Below are 22304 nucleotides of genomic sequence, written 5' to 3'. Positions count from 1 at the left end.
AGGTTTTGACCTCTGATGTCTAATTTTTGCCTGAAAGTATTTTATGCATTCTGTTGAGTAGAATAGCATACTTATGTTTAAAATATATTCTGTTGGTTTTCTGATTTTATTAATTCTCACTGGAATTTGCATTACCTACTTTTAGCTTTCTTGGAGGAAAACTATTATTTGTAACTTGGATTAATCAATACTGGCCCTATTGTAAATAATACTATAATGAAAGCTAAAATAAAATTATTGCAATGCATAACAAATGAGTGGCTAATATCCATAATATATTCAGAATTGTAGAAATCAATTAAAGAAAACCCATAAGAAAAATAGGTAAGAGTTTAGAACGAGTAGTTCGTAGATGAATAACTACACTTTGCCAATAATAACCTCAATAATATGTAAAGAAATGCAAATTTTAGTATGTTCTACAGGAAGGCTCTTTCTAATGCATTAAACTGTCAAAAGAAAAGTGTGATACTCAGTGAGACTGGTGCAAATAAGAAAAGGTCCCTTCAGCCAGGCATTGTTAAGAGTTTCTCTTGGGAATGAAATTTCACTCGTCCAGTTGAGCAGTTTGAGTTGAAGTGTTTCTCACATGTAATACATTTATATGGATCTCTTCAGTGTGGTGTGTCTACTTATAGTGAAGTCTGATTCCTGTGAGAAGACTTTATCACTTTCAGAAAACAAGTGGTTGTTCTCTCCTGTGTGAATGCTCTGATGCATACGAGCAACGGATGTCTGGCTGTCAGAGTAACCGGATGGAGCCCTTAGCAGTCACTGCATTGATAGCCTTTCTTTTAAGCGTGAGCCTTCTGAGGTTTCTTCCTATTTGACCTATTAGGGAAGACCTTCCCACAGTTAGTTCATATGTAGGTTTTTCACGTGTATTAATTAAATGATGCAGTTGAAGATGTGATTTCCTAGCAAAATATTTCCCACACATCCACGATGTTTCTCTGCGGCATGAATCTTCCGATGAGTAATCAGCTCTGACTTCTGGCTGCAGGCCTGCCAGCATTCACGACAGACATAGTTTCTGTCCAGTAGGAATTTTCTGGCATGAAAGAAGTCTTAATGTTTTGGTGAGAGTTTTTCTACATCCAGTACATTTATATGTTTTTTCCTGCATGAACTTACTGATGCTCTAGGAGTTGTGGCACCCATGCTTAGTTTACTTTTTTATCCTAAATACTTGTGATCATTGTTAGTGAGAGCCGCCCAATCCTGAGTCACGGCAAACCCTTCAGCCTCATTGAACAATGTGCTTGGCACCAAATCATATTTGTTTTCTTTTATATCTGAATCTATTAAGGTGGAATTGAACTATTTTCTGTTACGTAATATAAATTTCCCAGTGACAGTATTGGAAAACCACTCGTTTTATACCAACCCATTTATATAGATTGCATGCTGACCTGCTATAATTTACTCCTTCACTTGTGCACTCTGAGTGTAATATAGTTGAATAACAGTTACTTTCCTATCTACCATCTTAGTGTGATAGTCATTCTTTCAGTTGAAGCTTTTGAGGGATATACATAGCATTTTGTTGTTAAATTTGTACAGTTATATATGATGGCTTCTGTGTTGTATTTTATAATGTATCAATGTTTTAAAATTGTTATATCGAGTATTTGTTTTCTTGATCTTGTTACTCTCATTGTGATGAGTTTACTATTATCAAGATATGAGCTAAATATTTATTAACTTGTGTTTAAGTGTCATGGGTTTAATATACAAGTAGAGGTATTGACATTTTCTAAGCCTTTCATAATATCATTTTTATTGGACACAATTGATTTGTCAGAGTTAATTATTATTAATTACACATCATTTTTTGGAAGTACTATTTATTGTACTTACTGTATACTTATTGTGTAAGTGTTTATTGAGTGCTTGCTACAAAACAGTTAAACTGTGCAGAATATTTCATGTACCATATCATTTAATCATCTTAGTAATTTTTAGTATGACACTGTGTTTTCAAGTGAGGATAGTTTCATCCTGGCTAAGTAGAGCATGAGTAGTGGTGATTTGAAGGGATTCACTGAGAAAACTATAAAACTAGAGCAAGAGAGGCTCTATATATTATTTAAATATATAACAATTTTATATAATGTTCAGATATAAAATTTTCTTTTAGACTTCATACGATTCTGCCCTTTGAATAGTGAAAAAATATGGGATTCTGTTTAAGCAGAGAATTTGAGAGTCATGAGATTATACAGTGAGCTTTTAATTTTTACTATCTAACTCTGTAAGTTGTTACATTTCTATTACAATCCCCTACTGGAAATGCTGAATGAATGTGCTTAACTGTTACTTGGGCGCATTTTGTACATTCACAGGCTTAGAGCATCTGTGAATACTGCTTGGTTTTTGGTTGGTTGTATTTGTTCCTGGTTCTATGTCCTGTTGAATTGGACTTTGCTTATATAAAGAAATGTCTGTAAAGCCACAGGCAAGTAAAGTTGGAATTTCTTCCTTGGGGAAATCTGAAGTGTAGAGTTATAAGCAAATATTAAGCTTCAAAGTGTGCAATATAATGAGTACATTCAAGGAATTAGTAAGTATTTATGTAACACTTCATGTTTGCAAAATGTTTTACAGCCATATTCATTAATTGACATAAATCCCTTGGAAGGTAACAATGTTATTATATCTGTTTTATAAGCAAGACAGGAAAAATATAGGCAAATTAAGTGGCAAAAAGGAAGAGAAATTAAGACATTGATTCTAAGGCTTGAACCTATATCCTATACCTTGTTGCTTCATTAGAGAAATAAATAAAATGCTTCTGTTTTGTTATAGACTTAAGCACAGTGCCTATTTGGGCAATTGTTTATAAATATTTATATAATTTCATATATAGTTTTAAATTTTTTGGTTATGTGGCTCAAAGGCCTTCCAACACAAATTCTAATGAATGAATATCTGAACTTATTCACTGATGGATAAGATCCCAGGTTATAAATTCTCCTTAAAGTGTTGCAGATGTCATGAGCAACAGATTGGTGAATATGTCCAGTGGATGCTCAGTATTCACCTAAATAGAATACATTGTGAGGCCAAAAGAGATATGACCCGGGAGAACAGACATTGTTGACCACACACGGCCTGTAGGCCACTCACTCTCTGTCACTCTGCTTTTCTTTGTACTTTTCTTTTTCCTCCAAAGAACAGCAAATTTCTGCTAAAGAGTAATAAATTTGTTCATAACCTCAAAAAGGTAAAATGAGAAGATCTTCTATAACAGAACAGATTAAAAACTCAAGACTCTTGCATCAGAAAGCAGAGACATGATAAATGATTTGCATTCAATTAACTTTTCTTTCACTTACTGAGTGCATAGAAACTGCTTTAACACCCTGAGGTGTGACCATAAGGTAATGAAGAGTGATTTTTAAAAATAAGTATACCATAAGGTACACTGTTTAAATGAGTGCTATTCTTCAACAGAGCCACTCTTTACACTAATCCAACGATGCTGTCATTACAAAAAATATTTTTAGAACTCTTCCTTTTGAATTGCCTTTAGAAGCCATTTATAAACTGTAAAAAGAAAACCAGTCTCATATTTTACTTAAAGTCACACCACATTTTTTTAATCAACCCCTCCCCTGCAAAGAAATTTATTACCCAGATAGATTACTGACCTTCTCACCAGACTTTGTTCTACACTAATTTTTCTTTTCTTTTTTGTTTTCAAATTCAGTTCTATTCTTAAAAAAATAAAGATTTGCCATCAATGAAGATATTTATTTATTTCTAAATTTTGAAATATTTTACACTTAGAAAAAAGTTACAAATATAGTACAGAGAGTTCCCATATATCTTTCACTCAGCTTCCCCTAATGCTAACATCGAACTTGGGCATAGTGCAGTTATCAAAATTGGGACATTAACATCCACAAAATTGTATTTGCTAATCAACAGACGTTATTTAAATTTCTCGTTTTCCCCACTAATATACTTTTTCTGCTTCAGGATACAATCCAGGATCCCACACTGCATTTACTTGTCACATCACCTTAGTTTCTTCTAACTACAGTTCCCAATAAGAACACTTAAAAGAAAGTACCTTCTCCCCTCCACAAAAAAGGGAAGAAAGAGCTGTAGGCTCTGAACATAATTGCAGAAATATCTCTCTCTGTCACTGTTTTGTCAGTTATTTCTTTCATTGATTTGTTGTGAGCCTACCATGTGTCAAAGTTGTGCTGATTGCTGCAATAAAGAGAAGAGTAAGATATGTTTGGGCACAAAGAAGTGAGTGCGTGAAGGCACAGACCTATCCACGACCATGGTGCAGGTGTATGTTGAGCTCTGCGGATTTTTCATGAAGTGCAGAGTCTCTTGCATCTCTGCCTTCCTTTCCATTTTCTCTGCCATCACCCTAGTTCAAGCTGTCACTACCTCATGCTTTATCTATTGCAACAGTTTCCTAACTGGTCTCTCTTGCTATAACTCCCCTCCCTCTTCCAATTCACTTAAAATACTTCTTTATACATATCATCTCTCTATTCAGTAACTCTTTGTAGCTCTCCCCAAGTTTAATTTCTTAATAATTTCCCAATTTCTTAATTTGGCAGCCCTAGTGTTTCTGTTAATCACTAGGACTACTCGAACAGCTTCCTAACTAGTTGTCCCATATTTGCTCTTGTACCTTCATATTATAGGCAGAGTGATCTTTTCAAAATGCAAATCTGATGACATTAGGCCTCTGTTTAACCCGTTGAGTGGCTTCCCATTGTTCTTAGAATACCTATTAGACCTTGTGTGGTCTGATTGTAATATTATTGGCTTATAGGGTTTTTGGAAGGATTAGATGAGTTAGAACTCATAAAGTGCTTATTAAAGTGCCTAGAATGTAGTAAGCAGTCATTACAAATATGTATTATTTAATTGTTTTAATCAAGAATAGATGGTGAATTTTATAAAATGCATTTTATTATGTATGGAGGTGATAACATAATTTTTCTCTGTTGGTGTTCTGAAATGGTAAATTATATTAACAGATTTCTTAATATTGAACTATCTTAGCATTACTTGTATGAACCCTGTTTGGTTATGGTGATTATTCTTTCACGGTGTTGCTGGATTCTTTTTGCTAATATTTTATTTAGAATTTTGCATCCATAATGAGTAAGATTTATCTGTAATATTCATTTTTTATGCTAATTCCTCATTTTCTAGTCCCTCTATTAGAGATCTTATTTCCCTTTTATAGCTTTTTCTTGCTATTATAATTAATTATTCGTGCATTTATTTGTTTGATGTTGGTTTTTCCTGCTAGAATGGAAATACCATGAAGGTAAGAACCAAATCTGTTTTGTTCACCACTGTATCCCTAGCACCGAGCACAGTTCTGAGAGCACAGAAGGTGCTCAACCAATATATGTTTATTGAATAAGTGAATGAATTAATTAGTAAGGATTAAAGAGAGTCAGTACATTTTTGTGCAGTGCTACAATTCACTTTGACTCTTTCTAGTACAATAAGGGACTGTGTCGATACTGTACAAGTGCTTTAAATTTAACCAATTCCAAGCAGAGAAGTTTTCAAACAAATAGTGGATCTTTTTCCTGTTTCCTCTGGTCTTAGAAATATTGAGATTTAGTAAGGGGTAGAGTAATCTTATGGGAGAAGTTATTGTATTGTTCCTTAACTACAACACTTCCAATTAGGCTGTAGTTCTTGTTTAAATAAGAAACATTGTATTTACAAAGATAAATGGGGCAGAGGGCTGAGAAACATAACCCTTTGCTACTTGTTCTCAAGACCCTAACCATTTAGAACTTCTGGATTTTTGTTTTTCTAACACTTACTTTTTAAAGGAAAATTTTGACTGTTAGGGATAACCCAGCACTGGCAATGTTCTTATAGAAGAGGGAGAACCTGATTGGCCCAGATCAGCTTTTATGTTGGTAAGAGGGCTCTGACCAACCGAAGAACTGTGGATCCTTAGGTCAAGTTAGTACCTTTTGTGGGCTTGGTGGGATATGACGGTAGGATCATGTGGGGTAAACCATGGCTGCTACCCATCGTCAGGGGGAAGTAACATCCCTGAGAAGCTGGTAGGTGGGCAGGTGCCATAAAACATGTCTACTGCAACTTCTCATTACTTTGAATCATTGGAAAAGTTGCATAAATACTCTGGTTTTCAGTGTCTTCACTTTTAAAATAAGGCCAATAAGTGTGTCTGGAAAGTTACTATAATGATTAGAGATAATATAGATAAAATGCCTGGTGCACAGTAGTACTCAATAAGTTATAGCTAGTGTTATTAATCTAATATGAAATAATAATAAAAAGTGTTCTAATTTAGAACACACAAAAGAAATGTCTATAACTTCCATGGGGTAAAGAGATAATATCATGAACTAAGAGATACTAGCTTTCTTCTAACCCATTCTTCCACATTGATGTTTATATTATATCACTTTTAAACAGATGGTTATAATGAATTCTACTTCTAGCAATATGATAGAGGATGAGTACATTACACCTAAAAATTCTGGTTAAAATATAAAATCTTTTTTTTTTTTTTTTTGAGGAAGATTAGCTAACATCCACTAAACCTCCTCCTTTTGCTGAGGAAGATTGGCCCTGAGCTAACATTCATGCCCATCTTCCTCCACTTTATATGTAGGACACCTGCCACAGCATGGCTTGCTAAGCAGTGCGTAGGTCCACACCAGGCATCTGAACTGGCGAATCCCAGGCTGCCAAGTGGAACATGTGAACTTCACTGCTGTGCCACCAGGCCAGCCCCCTAAAATCTATCTTTTAAAGCATAGTTCAGCTGGAGATAAAGTAAGCCAGAAACAACTGAAAAAATAATATTTCTCAGAAGGAAAAAAACTCAGGAGGATTTTCCCCTGAGAGCAACTGCTAATCCTTAGTGGATTAGAGCCTGGGTTCGAATGGGCACACAGCACACTCAGAGTTGGGGGAATTGGACACAAAGCTGGGGCTCAAGCAGGATAAAAGGTTAAATGGGGGACCCTTACTTATAGCTGAGACTCCCAAGGGGTGATACCCTTAATGGGTAAACTAGAAAAAATTCACCCTGAAGCATGCCTTTCTCAGCCATGGTTCTGGATGGGTCAGGAAAAGAAAGGGGGTGAAGAAAAGAAAAAGATGGAGGAATATCCCATTCATTCATTCAACAAATATTTATTGAGTGCCTATTCTGTGCCAAGCACCATTCTAGACACTGGGCAACAAAGATCTCTGCCCATGTAAGAATTTCTAACCAAAATTTGGCTTGTGGGTTTAGGGCTAAAAATTTAAACCACTTGTATGGCCTGAAAACCTGCAGATTAAAATTTGATAGGAAGAAGTGCTGGTTTGGTAATGTCCCTGGATTGGCAGTGTTCACAAGGATCTCTGGTGTGAATGCTTACTGCATTCTAGGCACTTTTCTAAGCACTGTATGAGTTCTAACTCATCTAATTCTTCCAAAAACCTTACGAGGCAATAATATTATCTTCAGAAGCACAAAGGGGTTAAGTAACTTATTTACTCAAGACCATACAGTTTATATGTAGAAGAATTTAGTTTCAGAGCTTATGCTTTTAACTACTATACTATATTGTCTTTCATGTAAGGATACTTTTCTCATATGTTTATGTATATGTATGTATAGATCTCATTTGAGAGGCCACCATCTTGCTTAACAGGGAAACACCAAAAGCGTTACCATGAAGTTTATTAAAGTAACAATTATCTCTATTCCTACTATCATTTAATGTTGTTATAAAGATACTATCCAAAGCAATCTTGCAAGGAAAATAAATTACAAGTAAAAAAATTGGAAAGGAGGAGCATTAACCATACTTTGTAGCTAATATGACTATATATTAGGAAAACCATTGAACATAATCTCTGCATGAGAAAATCTTTTTCAAGTATATACAAAACCCAGAAGCCATGAAAGAAACTATAAATTTAAATACTTAAAAATGAAATTTATGCATAACAAAAAATCCATCAAAGCAAAATCAAATGACAAATGAGAATCTGGAGAAAATGTCTCACACATATCACAGACTAAGGCTATTTTCTTTACTGAATAAAGAGCATCTATAAATAAGAAAACAATGACCAACAATCTGGTAGAAAAATGGATAAAGGACAAGGACAGACAGATCACAGAGTTTGAATGTTTATGTTTAATGAGTTTTAAACTTAAAAAAAATGTCCAACTTCAATCATAATAAAGATTAAGAGAAATAGCATTAGTTACCTATCAGATTGTCAAAGATAAAGAAGTTTGATAAAAACTGAATTGTCAAGGGTTTGAGGAAGCAGTTGGTCTTTTACTTTTGGTGGAATGATAAATTGATACAACTTCTGTAAAGGACAATCTATAAAAAATTTAAATGTGCGGATCCTTTGACTAAGCAATTTCACTCTTACGAATTTTCCTACATTTATACTTTCATTTGAGCAAAATGACTGACATAAGCATAGTTATCACATCATTATTTGTAATAGCAGAGGCTTGGAAACAACTTAAATGTCCATCAGTAGGGGATGATTAAATATATTATGGTACACCATGGAATATACTATGCAATTTTTTAAAAGAATAAGGAAGATCTGCAGTGGTAATGGAACAAAATCCAATACACTGTTAAATAAAGAAAGCAAAATGAGAACAGTATGTCTAATATGCTACCATTTGTATAAATTACACACACATGCACATTTGCATAGCTTATCTTTATAAGATTGTTTCTAGGGAGAGGAATTGGTACCTGGAGAACAGGGAAAAGAGAGAGACTTTCTTTTCGCTGCAAATCCCTTTATATTTTCTGTTATGTTTAGGTTTTGTCTGTTTTCATAAAAATAAAATTAACCATATAAAGTAGTCTTTCTAAAAGTGAGATGATATCAATTCGTTATTGCATTTCAAGATATTATTGAAAAGACCTCCATGCCCAGCAAACTGCGTGGAATTTCGTTCATCTACCTTAGAAGGATGAACCTGTGATTTGACTCTGTTTCTGCAGAGGCATCATTTTGGATGCATTACATCCCTGGGCTCTGTGATTAAGTGGTCCATAAGTCAGAGGCCTGTGATGTCCTATTTAAATCATCTGGCAAATAGATGTTTGGGGGCTGGAACTCTTTCCCCATTTTTTAAAAAGAAATTTAATTTTTTAATGGTGGCCCATTGAGTGGTAAGCACATATGAAGATTGGGACCATGGTTTGGAAATGTCCTTAAATGGATGGAGGGAATGTAAACTGATAATCCTGTTCAATAATGCAGGTCCAGCCTTGTTTTTCCATTCCTGCCAAGGAGCTGCTGGGTGTCCCTGAGTAAGCGGTTTCATCCAATTTGACCTCAAGCTTTTCCATTCCTAATGGAGGAGCAATCATGTTGGTACCTTTCTTGTTCACAGAGTGGCAGATTAATGAAACTTTGGGTAACTTCAAACTTCTAGCTAGACAAAAGGGACTTTTGTATACAAGATGGTATGATTTTTAGATATTTCGTGTGACCTCTCCATTCTTTAAGGCCATATGAGAATTTTTCTTAAGGTGAAACAGTGCACTAACTCCTTGATGTCACTGAGTTTGCAAACTGTTTTTGTTCATTTTGAATAATGAATAAGCCTCACAAGTTAATAATAATAAAGAAGACAGGTTTTCTTACTCTCATTTTAATGATGAGATAAAGGTACAGCTGAAAGGGATTATATAACTTTCTCAAGCTCTCATGACAAACAGATGACAAAGCTAAATTTTCCCACATGATGTCGTATTGGTTGAGAAATGTATCCTTATTTAAAATATGACATCAGTAAGTCATATGCTTTATGGAGCACCCATGCCAGCAGTAACATTACTGAGCCCTATACGAGGCACATGGCAAAGTGGTCTGAAAATTGGATAGGGCCCTAGCATTTGTTTACACGGCATTCAAAGCAAAATTAATTTTGAGTCAAGCAAGTGGAACTGCAGAATTTGAGGGGGTGAAAAATGAATTGTCTGTGTTCACTTCTTTTTTTATCCTCTCATTTTCTTTAGTTGATGTTCTTCTCAGATGCCAGAGACCAGTCATGGTTGCCAGATGACTGGGCTCTGCTGGCTCATCAAGGGGCTGTGGCAGTGCTTGTTTCCAGGAGAGCTGGAAGAAAAGATGCAATGGAAAAAGCACACGCAGTCATCTGTAAGTAGCTGCCTGGGTAGTTCTCAGTGCCCTGTGTTCCTCTAAATGTGAACTTAGTCTGATAACTCGTAGAACTGGAACTTTGTGAGTGCAAAGTACAGTGCATGCAAGCTGAGCTGCAATGTTAGTGAGCAGTGGCAGAGTGCTTTGGTTAACGTATATACACCCAGGTTTGTAGGGATAATCTGTGCAATTTGACTTTGGTCGGTTTGATTCCAAGGGAACTGGATGTTCCTGGGAAAAGACAAAAGTGCCTTATTTCTGAAGATATTGTAACCATTTAGGTACTTAGAGATGTGGTTTTCTTTTTTTATAGTAAATCCCTTTTTGGGTGATCAGACAGCTGGTCCTAAAAATCATATAATCTGCCATGAATTTTGATGATGGGCTCTGTTCTTAGAGCTGTAGTTCCAGTGAAGCCCATTTTCATGGTGTCACTTAGAAGTACGATAAATATGATAAGCCATCAAGGTCCCTTAAAAACAAAGTCTATAAAGGAGTTACCAAAGTGATACCTACGAAGTCAAAGCAAGAAGTGCCCATACCTGATCTTCGTAATGACTATCATGTTTATGTTGATATGAGCTCTAATTCAACTTGGTGTTTTCTCATGGCTTCTCTAGTGCTAGATCTGACATGAATAACTTGGCTGCAATAATTATAATCAAATGCAGAATAAACTATATACAGCTGTGTCTTATAGCCATGCAGTTTCTTTAGGTTGTTGATAATGTGTTTTTTTCCATAGTAATAAAAAAAATCATTCTTTTTATCAGTTTTTAAATATTCATACTTAGCTCTTAATTTATGTGGCCTAATTTCCCAATCACTTTCACTGCCTTGGTTCTGTTTTTAGTGCATAATATTTTTCTGGGGGAGCAATTCTAGTCCTAAATTACTGTCAGCAAAGATTAGAAGCAGTAGTCAGAAGTGTTCTACTCCTTTGAACGACTATATGAAACTATATCTCTGCCCCGCCTCCAATGGGTTTTACATTGTGACACCTCTGATCAATGTGGGGTTGCTGTGGGACTGAAGAAGAGGCTGTGCAAGGACTCCTGTGACAGGAGAGGTACTTTTTACTTCCTTTGTGCCTAAACTGCAGCATCTGTTCCACACCTAGAAGTGAACAGCTTGTTTTCCAATCAAAATGGATTCTTCTGTAATTCGACCTTTTTTGGAAATTAGGTACACTTTCCAACATACATGTTTGGAGGCCCTTGGGTATTTCAACCATTTCCTAGTCTACTTTCCCAGACATAAAAGATAACCGTGTATAAAATAAGTGGAATGAAAATGTCAAGGTGTTTGGGTGGGTTCTTTCTGCAGAAAATCTATTTGCTTATTTCAGGTTCTCTATAAAGACTTTAAAATAAATAAGAGAAAGTCTAAAAGCACCTCTTCAGAACTGAAATCATTTATGTCTGATGGTATAAATAGAACCTTCTAGAGTAGAAGCCAATGAGCCAACTCAGATACCACTGCCTCTATGAAGCTGTTTTCAATGTTCTTGTGAAGGGAAAGTGATCTGCCCTGCTCTGCTTTTCCAAAGCACTTTCCACTTCCATAAAAGCACTTATCTCATATCTCAATCTTCCTTGAATTATATTTTTTCATTTGTGTCGTGATCCACCATTGAAATCAAGGTAGGGATTTTGTCTTATTCATTTTATATTCCCCAACCGCCACATGAGACCCTTGAATGTAGCCGTAGATCAAGAAGCCACTCCAGCCCACTTGGTTTCCTCCACTAAGAAGGTCTGTTCACTCCCTCATCTCTACTAGGATTATGTGCTCTTAAAGCACTATTCACACACTATTCCGTTGACTTGTTTATATAGCTATTTCTTCTATTAGACTGCAGATTCCATAGGGACGTGACTATGCCCTCTGTCTGTATTTCCCCAGGGCCTACCATAGGGCTGGGGACACAGAGAGTACTCATTAAATTTCTACTGAATGAATGTTGGACTTATTCAGTGAACGGTGGCCTTGAGTTATGTGAATAGAAAGGATAGGGACCCATTCTCCAAAGTTAGCTGTACTGCATAATAATAGTAAGGAATAAATAACAATCGCACATGACGGTACATATACATGCTTTAGTGCTTTTTAGCCCTGATAAAGTACCAAAGAAGTACCATAAGTACCAAAGAAGTATTTGGCTTATGTTCATATCATCATGACAGGAAGGATATGTTGCTTTTAATTCTTACTTTAAAACCCAGAGATGGTAATCTATCGTCTCTTAGACGCTTAAATAGAATTGATTGTTAAATAGAATTGATTTTCTCTGATCTGTAACCAGATTTAGACTTGGATTTGAGTTTTCCTTGTATCTACTGATAGAGTTGCCTGTTACTTAGCCTGCCTCCCGAGGAGTGTCAGCTCCTGAAGTTCAGGAGCCTTGCTCTTATCTCCGGGTTCCTAGCGTAGAGCCTGGAGAGTATGGTGGATGATCAGTACACATCTACTGAATTGAATGTAAAATGAATGTATGACCGAATTAGAAAAACCTATACAAATTCTTTATCTAAACTTTAAAGTGAAAGTTTTTTCTACTGCTTGGGAAGAATCACTGGGACCAAATGGTTTTTAAGAGAGATGTTGAAACCTTGTGAAGATAGTGGTATTTACAAGCTAGAATATAGGTCTGGTGTTGGTTGTTCCCAGATTCTTCATTTAAAAGATTAAGCTTCATTCTTTTAGAAGCTTAATCCTATTTGTTTCCCTATCTCCATTTTAGATTCTTACCTAGAGAAAAAGACTTTCAGAAAAGGTAACGTGAAGCGAAATCAATTAGATCACAAGAGTAAAGTTTGTCAGCAATCAAATTTTCTGTAACTTTCAGGTTGAATCTGATAGAAGTGCAGGTTTTATTAAGAAAGGGTTTAGAGATCCTGCTCTGGATCTCTATTCTCACATGAAATAAACTTGGTATTACATACATAGTTCTTAATAAGTTATTCCCTTATCTTAAGCAGCATTGAATAATTTTAAACGCTTAACCTAGTTTTGGTAACCCTCTAATTTTTAAAGTTAATATGTCATTGAAATAAATTTTTCTTTACTCCTGAGGTAACTTCTTAGAGATGGAAAAGTATCTAGTCTTTTCCACTTTTTGTAAGGTATTTTATAAACTAAGCCACTTGCAGTATTATTTACTACTTTCTATCTTTCTTTTAATATCAAGGGCTCTGGTCTGGCTTCTGGAGGAATGGACTGTGATTGAGAAAGCCACACAATGATTTAGCTGCAGGAGACCTTAGAGATCATCCATTTTGAGCTCTTCATTTACAGATGAGGAAATAGAGGCTCTGAGATGTTAACTGACTTGCTTAAGATTACACAGCTAGTCCATGGTAGAGACTAAACTGGAACCTAAGTCTTTTGACAGCTTGTCCAAGACTCTTTCTACTATGCCTTATGAATTTTCCTTATCTAGATGTGAGGCAAGATGCTCACTTCTAGGCACTTATTGCTGAAAGTGGCTATCAGAGTTCTATGAGTTGAGAGTTTTGGGTGGCAACACAGAGCTAAAATGTAAAGACTTAAATTCATTACATTATTCTTTAACTAGAGAGCTAGATACAAGGTTCAGTGTAGATGCCCTAGGGGAACAGCTATGAGGTGCCTCTCAATGAGGGAAGTGAGGATTTCCTTCAGAGAGTTAAACTAGAAATCAATAAGTACTGGATCACAGTGGATATTTACACAATCGCCTTAGAGTATGATGCCAAAGCAAAAAAGACAACTGCAAAACTAAATAGCATGTATTGACATCCCAAAGAAAGAGTGTGCCAGTCAGAAAATATGTTGGTCAGCTATTGAAGCATAGACACAGTCGAATCATAAAGATTGCTTGTGCCTGCTTAAGCATCATGAACTGCTATGGTTCTCAAACTTTAGTATGCTTCAGAATTAGCTGGAGGGCTTTTAAAATACAGATTGCTCGGCCCTATCCCCCAAATCTTATGGCCTAAGAATTTGCATTTCGAGTAAGTTCCTAGATGACACTGATGCTGGTTGGGGAATGACATTTTGAGAGTCACTGGTCTAGAGGTGTATTAATTTTCTATTGCTGTGTATCAAATTACTCAATTGTAACAAATTTAGCATCTTAAAACAACGCATATCTATGAACTCACAGTTCTGTAGGTCAGAAATCCGGGACAGCAAGGCTGAGTTCTCTATTCAGGCTGAAATCAAGGTGGGCTGGCAACATTCTCATCTGGAGTTCAGGGTCTTTTTCCAAGCTCATTCCTGTGATTGGCGGAATTCACTCCCTTGCAGCTATAGGACTGAAGTCCTGTTTTCTTGCTACCAACTCTAACAAGAGTTGAGGACTGCTCTCAGCTCCTGGAGGTCGCTCTCAGGTCCATAGAGGCTGCCTTCAAGGGAGAAAATATGCCAATCTGTCTGACTCAAGTGTTCCTGGTCTTTGTAGTAACTGAATTTCTCTCAGGAGATTAATAAATCAGTATTCTGATCAGATACATCAGCCCCTGTGAACTTATTTAATGTGGATCTCCTCTTAGTATAAGGTTTCATTCTTACTGTGTTTAATAGATTGAATTTTGAGACTGATTCACTGAGATTCAGATCATGGATGAAGATAAACTTAACAAATTGAAAACCATGTTGGGTTGCAGACTGGACAGCCAGCCTGCCCTCCTAGGCATCATTCTTCTCTATTGCTTTCCAATGGTACTTGTTCTTCAAACTCCTCATCATATAGCACATCCTAGATTGAAGCCATGATTAAAATTAAAATGGAAAAGTTCTCAGAAATTCAAACAAAATATCCAGTGGTGTTTCTTTAGCCAATCTCCCCAAACTCTCTTCATGTGGGAATTGATTCTTTTACTGAAGCCTTGAGATCTTTGAGCAATATAAAGTTTCTTAACTGAAGTGGGATCCTGAAAATAAAATTATAAAAGGTGAAACAGTGGCAGCTTCACTTCATTTCCCATGAGAATTCCTGTAACCATCAGGGAGATGTGCAAGGCAGTTGCAGATGGTTGAGAGTTAACAAATAAGGCTTTGTGATCTACTGGTTTTTAATGCTTGGTCTATATGCCTGGTTGTGCATGTGTGTGTGTTTTTTACTTCTATTTGCCAAATTTTGTTTCTTTATACCTTAGGAAAAGTCTAGCTTTATTTTTTTGAGTAGCAAGGGCCCAGAGGTCCTTTATACAAATTTAATTAGCTGATTCCTTTATATCACTCAAGGATCCAAATATAGAATTCCTAATTTCCTTTAGTAAAGATCAATAATCAGGATTATTCTTAGTTCTTTCCTTTGTCAGATCAGGATAGTCTCACATTGTCAGAGAATAAAACTCAGTCTCTATTTGAGTTCATTCCTAAAGTCAGGGACAACCATCCATATCAGAACACTGGTTTATAGTAAACCTTTGTAGACTAAATTGAAATGAGCTACAAAAATCTAACAAGCTGAAATGTTACTTAGATTTTAAAAAGTCAACTGTGCAATTTAGGGCAGGAAATATTTGACTTTATAGAAGTTAATAAGAAAAAGGCTTAAAATTTTAGTTGCCTATAAACTCAAAATCTGCCATCAGTCTTACACACTTGTTGCGTGGACTCTGTAGCTGTATCAACATGAGCACACGTCTAGATCAGAGATGGACATGTTTTCCTTCTCTCTGTTCTGCTTAGACCACCTTTTGTTTAACCGTTCAGAAAGATTTTCATAAATGATTTTACGGAGTCGGGCTCAGTAAGATTAGAGATTGGAAGTCGAGTCACTGGAAGTAGTACAGTTCATCCAACTGGGATTACTTAGCATAAAAAAAGAGAGAACTTTTGGGGTTTCATTGCGTAGGCTAGCTAGTTAACTTAATAACAAACCTCATTGCAAGAGTATCAAGGAGCTTACGGAGTCAAGGAGAAGGTGGAAGAATCAAGCTTAGAAAGGACAGGGGCCAGAGCAACTTAAGAGGTCCCAGTAAACCTGGTGGTCGTATTCTTCAGGGCTCCACTGCCAGAGTGATCATGCTGCAGCACCTTTCAGCTTTTTTGTCAAGACTCAAACCCAGGGAGTCTAGCTTGGGCCATATGCTCATTCTTTGGCTAAAGGAAGGCAGGACACCGTGACTCACAGTCTCACCAGGCTACATTCAATAAGGCACAGGCAATTTCCCCCAAAGAACTGGGGTGCTATTATTAAAATAATGAGGAATTGTATGCCATGCAGTCAAAAAGTAACAGATGTCCACAGCAGGTTACGTGATCATGATCTTTGAACACGTGGAAAAGAGGTGAGACTTGGTACGGATGTAGGGCAATGGTTAGAATGTCAACCGTTACATTACTGTATTTCAGCTTGAGGAAGAACATCCTAACAATTACAGCTGTTAACAGGCTGCGTTGTGAGATTATGGACCTCCTATTTTTATTAGGATTCTTTTGGTTGCATGTAACAGAAATTTGACTTGCAGTAGCTTGGTAAAAAGAGAAAATTATTAGAAAATACTAAGAATATTTCATGTGAACAAAGAAAGGATTGACCAGCCAAACTGTGGGAAGGGCAGACATACCAATGGGCCTCAGAAAAAAACTAGAAGCAGGGACTCGAATGCAGCTGGCCCTATTTCTCTTTCTTTTGTCTCTGCTTCTGAGTATTGGCTTCATTTTCTTTCTCTGCAGACTCTCTCTCGTGTACATCATATGAAACGTGGTTGCTAAGAGTGCCTGAGTTTCACCTCCCACAATTTTGCAGAGAAACTGTCTCTATCACATTTAGTGAGAAAAATCTTGGGAAAAGGCTCTGGTCCGTTGTGGGCCAGGAGTCCAACTCTAAGCAAATGAACCATGGCTAAGAGGTAGGACACTCAATTTGGTTCAGTTGCCTTCTCTGGACTGAACTAGGGTATGGGGAAAAATTGGCCCTTGGTAGAACCAGAACTGAGAAAAGCAGTTCACAGAAGAAAGAGGGATGCTTTTGTCAGAAGGGAATGTGGTGGGCAGGCAAAACAATGGGTCTATTACTCTGTCACTGTATGTGTTCACACAAAGGTGGGACCAGTCAGAGATATTATAGAAAGGATTCTTATGTTGGTGGGAATTTGAACTGAAAGACCCAAGTTCTTCCCAACTTGGAGATGCAAAGATTCTAGCTGCTTTCTAGGTAAGGCAGGCACATATTGGTTTTGGGTTATATCTGAAATTTTCTTTTTCTGTGTATTTCAACTCAAGGGTTACTTTGGTTGAAAACCAGGGAATATTTATCCTGCTATTTTTTGGAGTTTGAGAATGGAGGAAAAATTTTATTATTTAAAAATGAATGTCTTGTGGAGGAGGAGTCTTGTATACTTACAGGAAAAATGGAAACTAGGGACTTAAAATCATATAGGTTACCTTCAAAGGGATAGAACACTTAAACCTAAAGAATTTGTTTTAAGATGATTTGGGGTTTTTTTTAACTTTTTATTTTGAAATAATTATAAATTCACAGGAAGGTGCAAAGAAATGTCCCAGGAAGTCTCGTGTACACTTCACCCAGCCTCCCGTAATGTTAACATCTTGCATGACTCTAGTACAGTATCAAAACCAGGAAACTTATATTGGTATAATCCATAGAACTTACTCAGTTTTCACCAGTTATATATGTACTCATTTGTGTGTGTGTGTGTTTGTGTGTGTGTAACTCTATGCAGTTTAATCATGTGTAGCTTTGTGTAACCACCACTACCATCAAAATACTTAACTGTACCATTACTGCAAGACCTATAGCCACACTCCACCATCCCCCATTCCCTAGCTTCTGGTAACCACTAATCTCTTCTCCATATCTATAATTATATTATTTCACAAATGTTTTACAAATGGAATCATGCAGTATGTCTTCTTTTGAGATTGACCTTTTTCACTCAGCATAATTTCCTTAAGGTTCATCCGAGTTGTTGTGTGGATATATAATTCATTCCTTTTTATTGCTAAGTATTATTCTGTGGTATGGATGTACCATAGTTTGTTTAACCATTCACCCTTTTAAGGGTGTTCGGATAGTTTCCAGTTTGGGGCTATTATGAATAAAGCTGCTATGAACATTCATGGACACGTTCCTAAGTGAAAATAAGTATTCATTTCTCTAGGATATGTCTCTAAGAGTACAGTCCTTGGTTGTATGATAAATCTATTTTTATTTTTAAAAGATACTTCAAGCTATTTCCAGAGTGGCTGTTCCATTTTAGATTCCCACCAGCAATGTATGAGTAATCTAGTTTCTTGACATCCTTTTCAGCATTTGGTGTTACCACTAATTTTTATTTTAGCCATTTTGATAGGTATGTAGTAATATATCCTTGTGGTTTTAATTTATGTTTTTATAATGGCTAATGAATTTGAGTATCTTTTCATGTGTTTACTTGCCATCTGTGTATCTTCTTTGGTGAAATATCTGCATATCATTTTGCTCATTATCTAATTGGATTTTTTATTTTTTAAATGTTCAGTTTTGAAAAGTTCTTTTCATGGTCTAGATACAAGTCCTTTGTCCGATACGTAGCTTACAAATATTTTCTCCCAGGCTGTAAATGTTCTTTTCACTCTCTTAACAGGGTCTTTTGGAGAGTGCAGGTTTCAAATTTTGATGACGATGATTCTATTTTTAAGTAAGGAAGGAATAGATTTTGCATATTTTTGATTGATCTAAAGAATTTTAAATTGCCAGATTATCTGCTCGACTTTCTCCTTTTTCAGCTCAGACTTGGTTAAATTTAAGATGAAAATCATTCAGTATACAATGTTCAAGAGTACTGGGGTGCCTGTGCATTTGACTCTATTCTAACACTGATGTTTCTCTTTAGTGGTGTTTTAACTAATGAAGAAAAAGAAAATCTAGCTGTTTAAGGAGGCAGTTTCCCTTTGAGTTTCAGCAAAATTTCCTTATGGACTGGAAGGAGGACATGGGATTCTACTTGTACTACTGACTTTTGCAAGTAAAGACACCTCACATTACCAATATTTTTCTCTCCACACAGTCCCAAACGTGCCAGACGATGCGGCAACATTCCATGTTGCTTTGTTTATACACATTAGCTTTTGGCTTCTTTTGGCAGTCCATTTGTTCATTCCGCAAATACTGCACACCTACTAGTGTGTCAGGATTGTGCTAGGCTCAGGGTTGTAAGGGGAACAGGATGCACATAAGTGCTGCCCTCATGAAGCTTACGTTTTTGTTCTTATTTCTTATTTTTATAGGTTTGTGTTGCCTGTGACTGTTTCACTGATTCAATTAAATATCCTTAATTCCCATTTCTTGTTACAGAATCTTTCTCATTCATCCCAGCTGCAGTGCGTCTAAATCTCAGTGAATGGTTTTAATGGTTTGGGAGTGGCTGCATTCCATTAAAATGAAAACCAAGCCAAGCAAGTAATATTTGCAAGCATACACATGAGAAGATGTTATGAGGAGGAAAATCCTCATATTTAGTTACTTTCTTTCCAATTAGGGGAATTTTTGGCAGAGCCTTAAGTTACCTTAAGAGTGCTTGAGGCTTCTAAATACGAGATCTCAAAGGCTGCAGTTAACCTTATTCTATAAAATGAAGCCCAGCCATTGGAATGAGCTAGTTAATCAAATGCCTTTTGCATAGTCCATGTTTTTAAAAATCCTGACCTTGTATCATTTATAAAAACTGTGATGCCATGTCAGTCTTATGGTATAAATGAGACACTTTTTCTATCTGTAAACTGGCTGACCTGTTTATAATCTTGCTAAAATATATATAAAATTTAAGTCTGGCTTAAAGGTAACTTGCTCAGAGAGAAAATTCTAAAATAGGGTCTAAACTGTCGAAATTAGTTAGGAGACATTCTGAGTTGAAAATTTAGTTTTGAGTTAAATTCTGTTACTCAGTAGCCTTTAATATTTTGTTTGTTGTGAGCAGGTTCCTGTGTGAGAGATTGCAGAGAGATCAGCCATACTTTTTAAAGTTCATTGTAACAACACATACCGCTTCCTCTGTTCTGGGCATGTTTTATACTCTTTACAAATATTAACTAATTAAATCCTCATAATAAACCTATAAGATAATATTGTTAGCCCCATTTTATAGATGATGAAATGGAGACACAGAATAGCTATTATGCACTAAAGTCCCAAAGTCAATTAACAAGCAGCAGAGCCAGGATTCGAAACCAGTCTATCTGGCCCTAGAGGCTATGCTCTTAACCACTACACAGTGGGCCTATATTGTGGTTAATCAGGTGCTTTTCCATACAACACAATAAAAGCATCAAACTGAGAGTCTCCTATCTTTGAAAAGGAAGTAATATATAGAAGTTTTTGGTGGCAGGAAAACTGGACCTAGAATGAGAAGATTTGAGTTCTGGCATTACCAGTACAAACTTGGTAACCTTACAGAAAATATCTACATTAGTTTCCTATTGCTACTGTAACAGATTACCACAAATTTAGTGACATAAAAATACAAATTTATTCTCTTCGATTTTTGGAAGTAAGAAGTTTAAAGTCAAGGTGTTGGCAGGGCTGCATTCCTTCTGGAATCTTCAGGGGAGAATCCATTTCCATCACATTCTAAACCAACATTATCCAAAGACAAAAGAGAGACGATCTCTTGTGAGACTTTTTCAGAAATAAAGAAACCTTTCCCAAAAGCCACTTGACATGTGTTTTATTGACCAGAATTCTGTTACATACCCATTTAAAATCAATTTCAGGCAAGGTGAGTGGGATTACCATGTTTGACTAGGTCCTGTGCTGTCCAATAGAACTTTCTTTAGTGATGGAAATGTTCTATTTCTGTGCCATCCAATACAGTAGCCACTAGCTACATGTGGCAGTTCTTGAGCACTTGAAATGTGGCTAGTGCAACTGAGGAACTGAGTTTTTAAAATTAAATTTAAATAATGAGTTTGGCTAGTGGATACTGTATTGGGCCACATAGGACCACATTGATCATTTGGGGCAGAATGGATGTTGGATAGTCAGCTAACTACCATGCCCATTACATTTTTAAATAAAACAGTGAACAGGAGGTATATATGTCTTCAGAACTTCAATCTAATTCCTGACCCATCTGGGAGGCTCTTTTGGAGACAGACAAACCTAATACACAACACAGAACCAGTACACATACTTAAAAGGGCTAACAGTGGCAGCATCTCCTAGGTGAAGGGGTAAGGTGGGAGATCATGGTATGCCAGCATGTGCCAGCATGTGGCATGGTTCAGCTAATAGTGAAGGTTTGACTGGGATGTAATTGGCTAGGAACTCTGCTGGTGAGAGACAGGCTGTGCATCTCCACTAGGAAGCTGGTTTGTTTTGCAGTGTTGTAAGTAGGGAATGACAGTGCTTATGAATGTGTAGTACATGCCAAAGCCTGCCTGCCTGGGAGGTTGTAAAGCTAGAAAATACATAGACGGCTTTGGGGAGGATCCATCCATCCATCCAATAAATGTTGATAAATCACTTGCTATGTGCCAGGTACTGTTCTAGGTACTGAAAAGATAGTAAATGAGACTAAATCCCTGCCCTCATGGAACTTAGTTGTTACAAACAAGTAATACATTTCAAATTGTAATAAGTGTTAAGAAGAAAATAAAACAAGATAATACGACAGAGTGAATGAAGTACATTTTAACAAATGTCTAGATCTGTGATTTTCTCATCAAAAGCTCAGGGGTTTTGAGTTTTTCCTCTGGGAAGAGGACATTTGGTTTATAGGCTTATTTAGTTTCGCAGCAAAAAAAATAAAAAGGCTCTGTTTGGATTAACTAATGGCCAAAAGAAAGAAAAATTAGTTCCTGAGAAGGCAGTATACTTCTCTGCTGTTTGAAAATTAAATTCTACCTGAGATGCTGTGGTGAGCCTTACACGGGCCAATAATTGGACGAAGTTTATTTCTAGCTTGATCTTGTTCCCCTATATCCTTCGCCTTATCTGGAGAACTTTGGATATCTTAAGTAAACTTCTGGGCTCCAGCTTTCCCAACCATAAAATGGGATTATTAATAATAATTACCAATTGTATGGATCCTGGAAAGATTGGCCATTATGAAAATAATTATAAAATGTTTTATAAAGTTGTAGACCAAAGGAAACATTAAGCATTTTTCATTAAAATTGAGCAAGTG

At 36.4% G+C, this 22304-nt stretch overlaps 1 protein-coding gene across 9 annotated transcripts in view; it reads left to right on the top strand.

Moving 5' to 3' along the window:
- Positions 1 to 22304, top strand: part of LOC124233772 (DNA repair protein RAD51 homolog 2) — a 555642-nt gene that overhangs the window by 233128 nt on the left and 300210 nt on the right. Inside the window, exon 9 of one of the 9 annotated variants that reach the window (XM_046650969.1) lies at positions 10038 to 10179. The exons of the other annotated variants lie outside the window; for them this stretch is intronic. Within the exon in view, the coding sequence (XP_046506925.1) occupies positions 10038 to 10179 (142 nt within the window). The remainder of the gene's footprint in view (positions 1 to 10037; positions 10180 to 22304) is intronic. 9 annotated transcript variants of the gene reach the window in all.

The sequence above is a fragment of the Equus quagga genome, unplaced genomic scaffold (assembly GCF_021613505.1).
Source record: "Equus quagga isolate Etosha38 unplaced genomic scaffold, UCLA_HA_Equagga_1.0 220_RagTag, whole genome shotgun sequence".
NCBI lineage: Eukaryota > Metazoa > Chordata > Mammalia > Perissodactyla > Equidae > Equus > Equus quagga.
The sequence above is the reverse complement of the archived record's forward strand: the minus strand, read 5'-3'. Positions and strand labels throughout refer to the sequence as shown.